The following is a 15,190-nucleotide window of genomic DNA, read 5'->3' as shown; positions in this document are numbered from 1 at the left end:
CTGCTAATTAAAAGTCATTGCAACAAATGACTCGAAAAGTGAAACAAATTTTAAGATATAACTCTAACTAAATAAATATAACCATATAAAGCACTGATAGTGTTAAAAACTATTCTAAAGCCATGATCTTCTGAGCGATGCTGCTTTTGCGTGTGAACAGAAACTGATTCTGATTACTTGATGTCATTTGTGTGTGTGTGTGTGTGTGTGTGTGTGTGTGTGTGTGTGTGTGTGTGTGTGTGTGTGTGTGTGTGTGTGTGTGTGTGTGTGTGTGTGTGTGTGTGTGTGTTGTGCTGTGTCTCATTTCTTGTTCTTGTGGCTGACCTGCTTTCAGGCTTCATGTTACATCTCTCATTTGTTTCCCACATTATAAGCGGTAAGCGTGCTGTTTAAATGGCTGCTATTTTCCAGTTGTAGATCTTGTTTGTCACATAATGCGTTTGATGTAAGCCATTTATAAAATCATTCGGTTTGCTTGAATAAGGTACAGAAAACATTAGCTTTTACAGGAAGACAACGGCAAATTTATTTTTTAAAGCTATTAAGAAATATCTATTCAAAAGCAAACGTGTGACCACACAGGAACCTGTCTAGATATCAGTACTATCAGCGCTTCAAGAGTTGCACTCGAAGACCCCAGCTGCAGTTTCGGTTGATTTTATCATTTAATACTTTTTTTCCTAGTTTAACAATTACTCTGAGTGGGTTTATTGTTTAATGCCCTCTTTAAACACGACTTAGGCATGGATCAATTGTTCGCTAGAATCCTTCTCCTTTTTGTCACAGGTAAGTGATATATGAAAGTCTTGTTTGTTAGGAAGTGTTTTTGATTTAATCTTTTGCTTAAAATTGGCGAGCTATTTGTTTTGTAAGTGAGTTTTGTTTGTGTTCAGATCTTTTTATTAACATTTTACTCAATAAAACAACAATTTCAAAAAGATTTGAATAACAGAGATAAATTATTTTGCTCCAACAAACAAAAAAACATGTTAAATGAGAATCTGAAATATTTTTTTGGCATACTTCAATAAATAAAGGTGATCTAGTATTCAAAAATGATTTATTTTGAATATTTTTTAAATAAATTGGTCTTACACTTCAAATTTAAGATTTTTTATAGTATATGTATTAATTCCGGTACTTTTACCATAAACTGACAATTCTACCATTTAGAATTTATGGGATGTGTTGAAAAAAAAATGCATTAAATGTGTAAACTAGCGACATCAGGAGTTAAAAAATGCTACTCAAAGTTTTTGTTTTTTTTTTGGTGGGGTATTTAAAGTGATATATATATATATATATATATATATATATATATATATATATATATATATATATATATATATATATATATATATATATATATATATACACACACAATGAATCACAGTAGGCTTAGCAAATACAAAATAAAGAAATAAAATAATCTAGATATGAAATAAAATAAATTAAAATATAGGGAAGAAAAAGATGCGAGAAACAAATAAACAACGGTCAAACTACAAATATTTTACTACAAAAGTTTGGATTCATTTGTTCTATATATGTTAGCACTGGCTGTCAAATAGGATCTAATTTTTGACTGCATGCTTTGGTGGAGTACTGAATCTTCTCCATTGTAAGATGGTACATAAGATCCCTTTTCCAGTAATTAAAAGTTTCATTCTTCCATTTAAGCAGTATAAGACATCTAGCAATGTTGAAAAATAAATCATACTTTTGGTATTACTGTCTAGACTGGGATCTTTAATTAAACCAAATATTCCTACAATAGGCCAAGGCTCAATTGATACATGCAAAATATTTAAGTAATTAAGTAATAATTGCCAGAACTTGATAAGTTTAGAACATGTCCAAGTAATTTATATTTGGTGAAAACTTTGCTAATCTGTCAAATGTAAGATTTTTTTAATAGTATATGTATTAATTCCGGTACTTTTACCATAAACCGACATATCTACCATTTGGTAGAGGTTGATAATTTAGAAAAAAATGCATTGAGTGTGTAAACTAGCGACATTTGGAGTTAAGAAATGCTACTCAAAGTTTTAGTTTTTTTTTGGGTGGGGTATTTAAAGGGATATATATATATACACAATGAATCACAGTAGGCTTTGCAAATACAAAATAAAAAAAAATAAAATAATCTAGATATAAAATAAATTAAAATATAGGGAAGAAAAAGATGCGAGAAACAAATAAACAACGGTCAAACTACAAATATTTTACTACAAAAGTTTGGATTCATTTGTTCTATATATGTTAGCACTGGCTGCCAAATAGGATCTAATTTTTGACTGCATCCTTTGGTGGAGTACTGAATCTTCTCTATTGTAAGATGGTACATAAGATCCCTTTTCCAGTAATTAAAAGTTTAATTCCTCCATTTAAGCAGTAAAAGACATCTAGCAATGTTGAAAAAGAAATCATACTTTTGGTATTACTGTCTAGACTGGGATCTTTAATTAAACCAAATATTCCTACAATAGGCCAAGGCTCAATTGATACATGCAAAATATTTAAGTAATTAAGTAATAATTGCCAGAACTTGATAAGTTTAGAACATGTCCAAGTAATTTATATTTGGTGAAAACTTTGCTAATCTGTCAAATGTAAGATTTTTTTAATAGTATATGTATTAATTCCGGTACTTTTACCATAAACCGACATATCTACCATTTGGTAGAGGTTGATAATTTAGAAAAAAATGCATTGAGTGTGTAAACTAGCGACATTTGGAGTTAAGAAATGCTACTCAAAGTTTTAGTTTTTTTTTGGGTGGGGTATTTAAAGGGATATATATATATACACAATGAATCACAGTAGGCTTTGCAAATACAAAATAAAAAAAAATAAAATAATCTAGATATAAAATAAATTAAAATATAGGGAAGAAAAAGATGCGAGAAACAAATAAACAACGGTCAAACTACAAATATTTTACTACAAAAGTTTGGATTCATTTGTTCTATATATGTTAGCACTGGCTGCCAAATAGGATCTAATTTTTGACTGCATCCTTTGGTGGAGTACTGAATCTTCTCTATTGTAAGATGGTACATAAGATCCCTTTTCCAGTAATTAAAAGTTTAATTCCTCCATTTAAGCAGTAAAAGACATCTAGCAATGTTGAAAAAGAAATCATACTTTTGGTATTACTGTCTAGACTGGGATCTTTAATTAAACCAAATATTCCTACAATAGGCCAAGGCTCAATTGATACATGCAAAATATTTAAGTAATTAAGTAATAATTGCCAGAACTTGATAAGTTTAGAACATGTCCAAGTAATTTATATTTGGTGAAAACTTTGCTAATCTGTCAAATGTAAGATTTTTTTAATAGTATATGTATTAATTCCGGTACTTTTACCATAAACCGACATATCTACCATTTGGTAGAGGTTGATAATTTAGAAAAAAATGCATTGAGTGTGTAAACTAGCGACATTTGGAGTTAAGAAATGCTACTCAAAGTTTTAGTTTTTTTTTGGGTGGGGTATTTAAAGGGATATATATATATACACAATGAATCACAGTAGGCTTTGCAAATACAAAATAAAAAAAAATAAAATAATCTAGATATAAAATAAATTAAAATATAGGGAAGAAAAAGATGCGAGAAACAAATAAACAACGGTCAAACTACAAATATTTTACTACAAAAGTTTGGATTCATTTGTTCTATATATGTTAGCACTGGCTGCCAAATAGGATCTAATTTTTGACTGCATCCTTTGGTGGAGTACTGAATCTTCTCTATTGTAAGATGGTACATAAGATCCCTTTTCCAGTAATTAAAAGTTTAATTCCTCCATTTAAGCAGTAAAAGACATCTAGCAATGTTGAAAAAGAAATCATACTTTTGGTATTACTGTCTAGACTGGGATCTTTAATTAAACCAAATATTCCTACAATAGGCCAAGGCTCAATTGATACATGCAAAATATTTAAGTAATTAAGTAATAATTGCCAGAACTTGATAAGTTTAGAACATGTCCAAGTAATTTATATTTGGTTAAAACTTTGCTAATCTGTCAAATGTAAGCGATGAGCCACTTTAAACTGAATAATTGTATGTCGCAGACAAAAGGAAGTTGAGTGAATCTTGTTTATAATGTCTTGCCAAATTTCCTCTGAGAAAATGAACTCAAGTTCACTTTCCCCTTGTTGTTTTGACTTTGTGAATGGCGTTAGATTGTGTGAGGAGAATAAAGAGTAAATCACACCTTTGTTACTTTTGAGAACTGGGTTGATTTTTTAAAATGGTGTCAAGTAATGTTTCTGTAGGTAGAGTTGGAAAGTCTACTGTGTTAGAAATCATAAAACTGCGGATCTGTAAATATCTTAACTGAGATTTTTTTTGACACTTTTTGGCCAAAATCTAACAGAACTCTAAACTTTTAATGTTTAATAATATGTAAATGAATAAATAATCAGCTTACAGTAATTTCTTATGTTAGTTTCAAGCCTGTTGTTCTTAAAACATCATAACTTGCTCAAGTCTTTCAACTTAAGTTTTGCCAACTGTTACAAATTTACGCTTTCTATTTTCTCTATTTATTTAATGAATCATTTTGTACTTCATAACAGTTCATACAAGTTGTACTAAAGTAATTTAAGAGTAAATTTTGACATGTCTTGTTTTAATTTTTTAATAAATGTTCGTTATGTTCTAATAAGTGGCTTTGAAGTTATTCCTTTTTTCAAAGTCAATATTTCACCAAGAAACTTCTAAAATACAAAGACCTATAATAGTACCTTTTAATATTGTATGCTAAAAGGTTTTGCTGATTATGATTTGGATGATTAAAGTCTTCTTGTGAATAAATAGACAAATTATGAGTAAAACATACAAGTAAACTAAATTGTTGATAACTTACAGAGTTGCTTGTTAGATCTTTTGCCTTTAGTTACTAATGGAAATTCTCAGTTTTACTTGATTTATAATAGTTATACACTAAAAAAATGACTTGCGGCTTGTTCAAACTACTTATTTAAAAAGAAGGTTTTTTTTTGGGGGGGGGGGGGACAACTTAATTGTTTCATGTTCAATCCACTTCAATTTGTAATAATGTAATAACGATTCATTTAGGACAACATGAAGAATGTGTGCAACCCAACATTGTTTACAGTATAGTTAAGAGTAAAACATAATCTTTGTTTTATAAGCTTCTAATTACATCACTTCCAAATTTAAAATAAATAAATGTTGTCATTTTGAGCTCTTTTTCTGCATAAAGTAACAAGTGCCATGTTTCCAGACCATATGATATTACTTTTTAGACAACACGATACAAATGTGCAAAATACAGAGAAGTTAAGGACTCAATTCTTGGTGGAATGACTCTGATTTTCAATCACAGCAAATGAAAACATCTGTTATGGTGGTAAACTGTCATTTTCTGGACATATTCATTCTGAAATAGAAGCATTTTTAATTAAAAAAATGAAAGAAATGTTACAGAATAAAACAAATATTAACATTTACACAACCCCAAAGCTCATAAATTCAGTAAATTATATATTCTGGTCGTTTATCACATGATTTATTGTTCTTATTTTCTTCTTTTTCTGAATGCAACAGGAGATTTGTTCAGTGATACTTTTCAAGAACTGATCATCCATGTAAACCCCAAACAAATTAAGCTTTGTGAAGGAGCGTCAGTCAATATCAACTGCAATTTTGAGCTGCGTGAAAACTACAAAGTGAGCTGGCATTACAGCAAGACACCAACTTCAGACTGTAGCTCTCTTACTGACAAGATACATGAAGACCAGAATAAAGAAAAAGTGTACACTTGGCCAATACTCAAGATTAATTCTATAAAGACCAATGACAGTGGATGGTACTACTGCAAGATTACACAAGATATTCCTGTTCTTAAAGAAGAATGCAGTGATGGAGCAGAAGTAATAGTCGGTAAGTAGAGATGCTATCATGTAAATTTAGATGACCAGATATGAATAAGTATTTTTGACATTGATCATGAACTCCCTTGTTCAGGCAATCTGGTTTTATTGCTTCCGTTGATGCACAAGATACTCTTTTAGATCACGATGGAGGAAAAAAAAGATCATCAGGTCATATATAAATACTTAAGAAAATAAACAATAAAGCATATAAATTACATTTATTTAGATGAGTGGATCCAAACAACCTAACCTTAATCTACAAATACAAATGGTTACAATAATAGCTTTAATCTGATCACATTTGATCAGGAAATGATAAAGCTTCTATATATACTTCTGTCGTAAGCCATTAAGAGTTCAAAATATTTCATCTTCTCAAATTCAAAAAGGGAATAAATATAATGAAAGAAGATTCACCATTTTAACAGCTTTCACTGCATTATTTTCTCTACAGAAGCCAACAGTATCAGAACACCAGGAACAAGTAATGAGACACTGAATCAGACACAAAATCCAACGACAGTCCCTCCTTGCACACGTGGTGAATATTTAATACTTTGCTTTCTCATTTAAACTTTGAAATGCTCTTTATTCAAAATAATTTTAGAAGTTTACATTATTTGTCTCAAGTAGTCGTAAAATAATAGATTTACTCCATAATAACTCCTTCTCCTACATCTATTTGTCTTGTCTCAAATATCAGGGAACTTGCTCTCAAACTAGCTTTTAGAAAATTAAGCATACTAGAAAAAAAATTTAATCTGTGTCAGTGGTGTCCAGAGGTTTCAATGTCATTTTATTTGATTTCATAACATTTTTCATTTTAGATTTCTTTTAATTCTAAATTCTAAAACAAAAAGTGCCATGTTTCCAGACCATATGATAATACGTTTTAGGCAACACAATCCAAATATGAAAATACAGAGAAGTTAAGAAATCAATATTTGGTGGAATAACTCTGATTTTAATTACAGCAAATGAAAATATCTGTTAGCATCTGTCAGCAATAGCATCAGCTGCGGCAGATTGATTTTATAGCACCAGGTTTAACTTTCTGACACCTTTATGGCAATCAAATACACTACCGGTTAAAAGTTTGGGGTCGGTTTTTTTTTTCAAGTTTTTTTTAATAAAATTTTTCTGTTCATCTAAGTGACATTTATTAAATGTTAAACGGTTAAATACTTATTTATTAAATATTTGTTTATTACTTATTGTATAGTTTCAAATGTAATTATTACTTCGGTCATTATTGCTTTTAATACTATTACAATTAATAATAATAATAATAATAATAATAATAATAAAACTAATAATAATAACAATAGTAATAATAATAATAATAAAACTAATAATAATAATAATAATAAAAAACTAATAATAATAATAATAATAATAATAATAATAGAAATAAAACTAATAATAATAATAATAAAAAAAACTAATAATAATAATAATAATAATAATAATAATAATAATAATAATAAAACTAATAATAATAATAACAATAATAATAATAACAATAATAATAATAATAATAATAATAATAACAATAATAATAACAACTAATATTAGAGTGATTTCTGAAGGATCATGTGACTGAAGACTGGAGTAATTAAGCTGGAAATTTATCTTTAAAATCACTGGAATAAATTATTAAATTAAATGATGAACTACATTTAAACTGTTATTTTATAGTGCAAAAACATTTCACAATTTAACTATTTGTACTGTATTATTGATGAAATAAATGCAGCTTTGGTCAGCAGGAGAAGCTTATTTTAAAACATTTAAAAATTGCACTGACCCCAAACCTTTGACCAGTAGTGTATGTTTAAAACAAATACAGGCCACAACTGAACATTGAGAATGATTCTGCGAGTGGAGGCCTCCAAAATTAAATCAAGAATAGACTTGTGCTGAAAACATTGTGTCCAGCAGTCTCTTTAGTTGAGGTTAATATTAAATTAAACAAATTAATAAATGACTATTAAAATGATATGATTTTTAGACTGTTGCACATTTGTGTGTTGTCAATATGCTCGTGTTTATTCAGGCCTATTGTTGTGTGCGCAACATTTGTATATTTATAACCGCCAAGAAATGTGCGGGTCACGAGTCACCGGCAATGTTATTGTCGGGGTCGCGGGCTGAAAAGTTTGGGAAGCCCTGCTCTATATGACGCTACCATTTTGGAGTTTTGTCATTTAAATAAAAGCAAAACAGAAAATAAATAAAAATACCTAATAAAAATAACTAAGTGATAAAATGTTCAGAAAGGCATTTCAATGATTTGCATTACTTTCAACTTTCAAGAATATTATGAATCAGTGATATTTGATTCAATATTCATTCAATATTTGATTCAATCTCCAAAAGCAAATTTGCCAATGCATTCTTTATAATTTTACATCTAACACTAAAGCTGTAACATGCATCTGAATGACCTTTGTGTTATCTATGTATGTAGTATACACACTCACATTTCTTTATGCGATAATCCAAATGCTATTTTTAAGGGGTTTTTTTGTGTGTGTTACAGCTCCAGCAATCTCCACAACACCACCACTGGAATCCTTCATCTTTCATGAGTGGTGGATCTGGTTTGCGGTAGCCGTTGGAATTGCAGTAGTAGTCGTGTCAATTGTTGCCATATACATCTTAACTCACGATAGTAAAGGTACATCTAATAACTCACTTAAAAAAAATTTGTTTGATCTTAAACATTTTTAAATCAAAAAGAAACACAAAACTAGACCACTTATTAAATAAACAGATGAGACAGACGTAAGTACGTTTACATGGACACCAATAATTAGATTTTAATACGATTAAGACAATACTCTGACCAAGAGTCTACCATGTAAACAGCAATTTTTGATTACCTTAATCTGACTAAAGTCATAATCGAACTAAACAGAAATCGAATTGGAGTATGCCGATTTTAGTGGCATTATTGAAGTGCAGTACAGACATTTTAATCTTAATCAAACTATCACTTTCATGTAGGATTTTGGATGCATCTTGGGACAGGATAGTCCATACACACGGCTGAGTGACACTATTCTCTGCACCTACCGAGGCAGTGAAGGACCACAGACACCTGCATCGTAAAATGCAGAGCTTTTTTTCCCATACGGAGTGCAGTATCAAATTCCATTAAAACTACACCCTTCTAGCGGGTCATACTCGCATCCAATTGCTCGTTTGTCACGGGGGCATGCATGAAATGTTCCTTAATGAAAGTGAAAGTGCCAAACTGCAGTTAAAGTTGACAAATTAAAAGTGAAACACTTGAAATTACATGAAACTCTGGAGGAAATGTGGATAGCGTGGTGACACAATGACGTTAATTGGGATCAAGAAAGGAACGTTCAAAAAGTAACTCATGTAAACACCTTAATCATATTATTGTCTTACTCAGATTAAGGCAAATAATTTGAGTACTGATGTCCATGTAAACGTAATCAGTGATGTCAAAACAACATCAATTTGACATTAAACATTGGTGTTAGGGCTACACGATACTGGATAAGTGTGCAACATTGCTGTTGAGCCTTGCGATAACAATATTTCTTACAATTTGTTAGCTATGTTTTAGATCATTTATTTATTTAATCATTTTAAAATAATCAGGAAAAATATGTTTTTCAGATCTAATTAATTAATTCGAATTTAGACTAAAAACATTTATCATTATGCAAAAATCATTGAAGTACATCATTGGATTTGTTTGATTCGTAGGCTATTTCATAAATGGATATTTAATAATAACTGTAATTCTCCAAATGAAAATAGGTTGGTTTGTTGGTTGTTCTCTAAATCAGTGGTTTCCAAAGTGGTGGTTGGGAGGCAGTGGGGGGGGGGGGGGGGGGGGGGGGGTTGTTGGGATTGCTTAGTGATTTTCAAAAATACCATATACAGTTGAAGTCAGAATTATTAGCCCCCTTGAATTATTAGCCCCCCTGTTCATTTTTTTCCCAATTTCTGTTTAACGGAGAGATTTATTTATAATTAATAATTTATTTTTTCTTTGCCATGATGACAGTAAATAATATTTGACTAGATATTTTTCAAGACACTCCTATACAGCTTAAAGTGACATTTAAAGGCTAAACTAGGTTAAATAGGCAGGTTAGGGCAATTGGGCAAGTTATTGTATAACGATGGTTTGTTCTGTAGACTCGGGAAAAAATATGCTTAAAGGGGCTAATAATTTTGTCCTTAAAATGGTGTTTAAAAAATGTATAACTTCTTTTATTCTAGCCGAAATAAATCAAATAAGACTTTCTCCAGAAGAAAAAATATTATCAGACATACTGTATTGCTCTGTTAAACATCATTTGGGAAATATTTAAAAAGCTGAAAATAAAATTCAAAGGGGGGCTAATAATTCTGACTTCAATTGTATGTTAATAAACTATTAGAATTACAATCTTTTATCCATAACCTACAGAAAATCTAAATACTATTTAATGGTTACATTAAAAAAAACATCCAAATAAACAGCCATCAGACTTTCAATTCTTTTTCCATTGGATTGCAACCCCTGGGGTTGTTAGAGACTCCCCGAACAAAGAGCTGTTAAAAGAGCATATAAGCTAAAACTAGAAGTAAGGAGACATCCTGGTAGGCCACGGAAAAGGTGGTTAGATGACGTAGAAGATGATCCACGTACTGTCAGAGTGCATGCTTGGAGAAAGCAGGCTTTAGATAGGGAAGACTGGAGAGAAGTGGTGGAAGAAGCCAGGGCTCTACACGGGCCGAAACGCCACCAGAAGAAGAAGAAGAAGAAGGGGTTGTTACTCTAGATCAGGGGTGCCCAAACTCAGTCCTGGGGGGCCAGTGTCCTGCATATTTTAGTTCCAACCCCAAACACACCTAAACCAGCTAATCAAGCTCTTTCAAGGTATTCAAAAACTTCCAGGCAGGTGTGTTGAAGGAAGTTGGAGCTAAACTATGCAGGACACCGGCCCTCCAGGACCGAGTTTGGGAGTTTGGTCTAGATTAACAACACAGCAATAGTATTAGTTGCAGCAGATTAATTTTACGGCACAATGTTAAACTTTGAAACCTTTACGGCACTCACATACATTAATAATAAAGGCCACGACTGAACATAGAGGCTCCAAGAGGCGATCTCCAAAATTAAACCAAGAATAGTCTTGTGCTGTAAACATTGTGCCCACCATTCTCATTAAGTGAGGTTAATATTAAATGAAACAAATAATAATGATTTAAAAATTATATGGTAGTTTAATCTTGGGTGTCACGGTGGCTCAGTGGTTAGCACATTCTCCTCACAGCAAGAATGTCACTAATTCACGCCCCGGCTGGTTCAGTTGGCATTTCTGTGTGGAGTTTGCATGTTCTCCCCGTGTTCGCATGAATTTTCTCCGGGTGCTCGGGTTTCCCCCACAGTCCAAAGACATGCGGTACAGGTGAATAGAATTAGCTAAATTGGTCAAAGTGCATGTGTGTGTGAAAGAGATACCCACTCTTTCACACACACATGCACTTTGACCAATTTAGTGTTTCCCAGTGTTGGGTTGTGGCTGGAAGGGCATCCGCTGCATAAAACCAAGGCACTAAGCTGAAAAGAAAATAAATGAATGAATGTTTAAGCTTGTTTATAAGGTTCCTCTTGGTGTGTGTGCACTGTTGTGTGTAATGGTTGTTTGTTTATAACCTCCTCTGAGGATAGTGGGGGTCCCGAGTCAAAGGAATCGTTTTTTTAGGGGTCATGAGCTAAAAATTATTAGAACCCCCGCTCTAAATCATCAAAACTATAGGCTATCTGTCGTGTTTAGGATGAGCGGTGCCAGAGCGCGCTTGGAGCGATAGAAAACCCAATGCTCCGACTTGTGGCCATTTCAGAATGTTTTGGTTTTGCGGCCTCTTCCTCCACTTGTCCAAAATATGTCAGGGATGTCTGGTTGCACATGTTAACGTCCCGTGAGTTAACACATGCTATGTGCTGCATATATATGCAGAAAAACTTTTAAAAAGTACAAAACAATATAATAATAATTTTAACCATTCAACTGTTACCATTGATAAGTAAAAAATGCACAGTTAACGGTCAACATAAGCATCCTTATTTTAACATCAAAATGATTTGTAGTCTTAACGTGTTTTTCAATGTCGTTTTGACATCAAGGTGCCTGCTGGATATTTTCCGTATTCGAATTTAACTGACACCCCAAATCTACTCTGGTTTTAGCCAAGACATCAGTTTAGACATCTATTAAACACAACCTTGCTTGTTGGTAACGGTAAAAGGTTATGTAACTTTTGCTGACTTGTCCATGATTACCATAACATCACAAAGATGTTTCAAGCGGGCAATTATGTACTTTCATAGTAACTCTATCAACATTTAAATAAATCTGTGCCGCCGGTCACATGGAACAAGTCGAAGCTTTTTTTCACATTTTCTTCATAACTTGTTATAATTACAAGTTCTACAAGAACACAAATTACATGGTGTAAGTATTCATTCTGACTTAACATATACTAACGCATTGTGGTTACAGTTTATAACCATAATTAATGAACAAACTGAGGCAAGATAACTCAAATTATCTCTAGCTGTAATCTAAATAACGCTTATATAAGACATCAGCGCATCTTCAAGAGTCTTTAAGGTCAGACTTTAGCTGGCTCTCTGACTGAGTGTGGGTGGAATGCGGTTTAGCGCTGTGAGACTTGAGTTTCAGTTGATGACGATTAAAATGCATCTTCTGTGGTTAAACAGTGCAGCGTGAGCGTGCACAGCAAGAACGCTTTTCTTCCAGACCCTCAGTGTAGCCTGTGTTGTGCACTGTTAACCATTTGATGAACTCTACTGTACAGTGCATCCGGAAAGTATTCATAGTATTTTTCAGTTTTTATATTTAGAGCCTTATTTCTATTTTTTTTTTTTTTTTTTTTAATTTATTAAAAAGAAAAAAGCTGAAAAATCACATGCATTCATTGCTCAACACTTTATTGATGCACCTTTGGCAGCAATTACAGCCTTTCTTTTTGAATATGATGCCACAAGCTTGGCACACCTGTCTTTGGGAAATTTTGCCCATTCCTCTTTGCAGTACCGCTCAAGCTCTATCAGGTTAGATGGGAAGCGACTGTGTACAGCCATCTTCAGATCACTCCAGAGATGTTTAATAGGATTTAGGTCTGGGCTCTGGCTGGGCCACTCAAGGACATTCACCGAACCATCATCCCAGTCTGAGGTCAAGAGCACTCTGAAGCAGGTTTTCATTCAGGATGTCTCTGTACATTGCTGCACTTATCTTTCCCTCAATCCTGACTAGTCTTCCAGTTCCTGCTGCTGAAAAACATCCCCACAGCATGTGCTGCCACCACCATGCTTCACTGTAGGGATGGTATTATCCTGGTGATGAGCGGTGCCTGGTTTTCTCCAAACGTAACGCCTGGCATTCACTCCAAAGAATTGAATTTTAGTCTCATTAGACCAGAGAATTTTATTTCTTATGGTCTGAGAGTCCTTCAGATGCCTTTTAGCAAATTCCAGGCAGGGAGTGGCTTCTATCTGGCCACTCTACCATACAGGCCTGATTGGTGGATTGCTGCACAAATGGTTGTCCTTCTGTAAGGTTCTCCTTTCTGCACAGAAGAACGCTGGAGCTCAGGCAGAGTGACCATCGGGTTATTGATCACCTTTCTGTCTAAGGCCCTCCTCCCCAGATCACTCAGTTTAGATGGCCAGCCAGCTCTTAAAAGAGTCCTGGTGTTTCCAAACATCTTCCACTTACTGATGACGGAGGCCAATGTGCTCATTGAAACTTTCAGAACAGCAGTATTTTTTTCTGTAACATTCCCCAGCCTTGTTCCTCAAGACAATCCTGTCTCGGAGGTCTACAGACAATTCCTTTGTCTTCATGCTTGGTTTGTGCTTAGACATGCACTGTCAACCTCAAGCTGCTAAAACATCTCAAGAATGATCAGTGGAAACAGAATGTACCTGAGCTCAATTTAGAGCTTCATGGTAAAGGCTGTGAATACTTTTGTACACGTGATTTTTCAGGTTTTTTTATTTTTAATAAATTTGCAACAATTTCAAAAAATCTTTTTTCACATTGTCATTATGGGGTATTGTGTGCAGCATTTTGAGAAAAATAAATGAATTTAATCCATTTTGGAGTAAAGCTGTAACAAAAAAAAGTGGAAAAAGTGAAGCGCTATGAATACTTTTCCGGATGCACTGTATGCTAACTCTACTGTATGGTACTTTTTTTTAGAGATCATCTATGAAAACACCCAACCAGCATCAGAGTCGGGCCGCTGGACGAAGAAGAAGACAAAGATGGACATCTGCAACATGCCACCATCCAAAAAGTTTGATACCATTAAACCACTGAGGAAGTATGATACTTATTCAAACAACAGAACCCAAAAGCTATAAAGATTAAACATGAAGAAATGTCCTCTTAAAGCCAATTCACGCTGCATCCTCATGGATTATCCTCAGATTGCAGTATGACACCTGACTAGCGCCTATTAAACATGTTCAGTCAGCAAAAACTACTGTTGGTCAACACATTCAACTGACAAAACATGTTTCTTGTTATTCGTCAGCTTCTGCTAATGCTTGTGAACTGGACTTTTCAACACAAATGTAATATTAAAGACTGTAGACATATATTAAATTATATAATGTAGCACTGTAGCTAATGTTGAGCTGTAAATATTAAGTGTTTCTTGTTTGACAAATGTCATTATGAACTGCAGAATACACAAATATTATAATATTTTTAGTTTACTTTTAGTTGTACCATAGTAAAACATTCTGTGGTTATAAATAAATGTAAGAATCTAGCATATTTAGCCTACACTGTACAATCTAATGGACTCACTATCATGTTTTTAGCTGGCTTTATTGTACAACAATTTGAAGATTCAACCCTAGTCAAACCCTAGTAATGTGTACTGTTTGTGTAAATTGTGTTACTTAAGGGCTGTGGTGTGCACATCGAGATGATTGTCACTCATGTTTAAGAGAGCTAATGTGAGTGTGCACACCAATGCTCAAAATCCTAATTAAAAAAAATTTGATCTTGTTTTTTTGTTTGACACTCCTGGTTGGCCAATGAAATCGGTGCTTTTGTTCACATGCCTTGAACTGCTAAGTTTAGAGTAAACTCCACCAAATGCTCTAGCTAGCCAAATGCACAGAAATTGCATATCAAATAGGACTTAATGGTGAGTTTCATTTCACATCTTTTTCTTTCATGGCTTGTAACATTTCT

At 33.0% G+C, this 15,190-nt stretch overlaps 1 protein-coding gene across 1 annotated transcript; it reads left to right on the top strand.

The window, feature by feature from the left end:
- Positions 1–386: 386 nt before the first annotated feature.
- On the top strand, positions 387–14,962 carry LOC130216155 (uncharacterized). The gene is made up of 5 exons (XM_056448042.1): positions 387–786; positions 5,590–5,925; positions 6,373–6,459; positions 8,461–8,598; positions 14,183–14,962. Exons 1-5 carry the CDS (start codon positions 744–746, stop codon positions 14,344–14,346), a joined length of 768 nt encoding a protein of 255 aa, XP_056304017.1. The 5' UTR covers positions 387–743; the 3' UTR covers positions 14,347–14,962.
- Positions 14,963–15,190: the final 228 nt, after the last annotated feature.

Source organism: Danio aesculapii, chromosome 22 (assembly GCF_903798145.1).
Source record: "Danio aesculapii chromosome 22, fDanAes4.1, whole genome shotgun sequence".
Taxonomy (NCBI): domain Eukaryota; kingdom Metazoa; phylum Chordata; class Actinopteri; order Cypriniformes; family Danionidae; genus Danio; species Danio aesculapii.
The sequence above is the reverse complement of the archived record's forward strand: the minus strand, read 5'-3'. Positions and strand labels throughout refer to the sequence as shown.

Bases quoted from the DNA above. Each gene is read 5' to 3' on its own strand.
- LOC130216155 (XM_056448042.1), top strand. From the start codon at position 744: ATGGATCAATTGTTCGCTAGAATCCTTCTCCTTTTTGTCACAG. The intron at 787-5,589 runs GTAAGTGATATA...TGAATGCAACAG, and splicing joins CCTTCTCCTTTTTGTCACAG to GAGATTTGTTCAGTGATACT. The intron at 5,926-6,372 runs GTAAGTAGAGAT...TTTTCTCTACAG, and splicing joins TGGAGCAGAAGTAATAGTCG to AAGCCAACAGTATCAGAACA.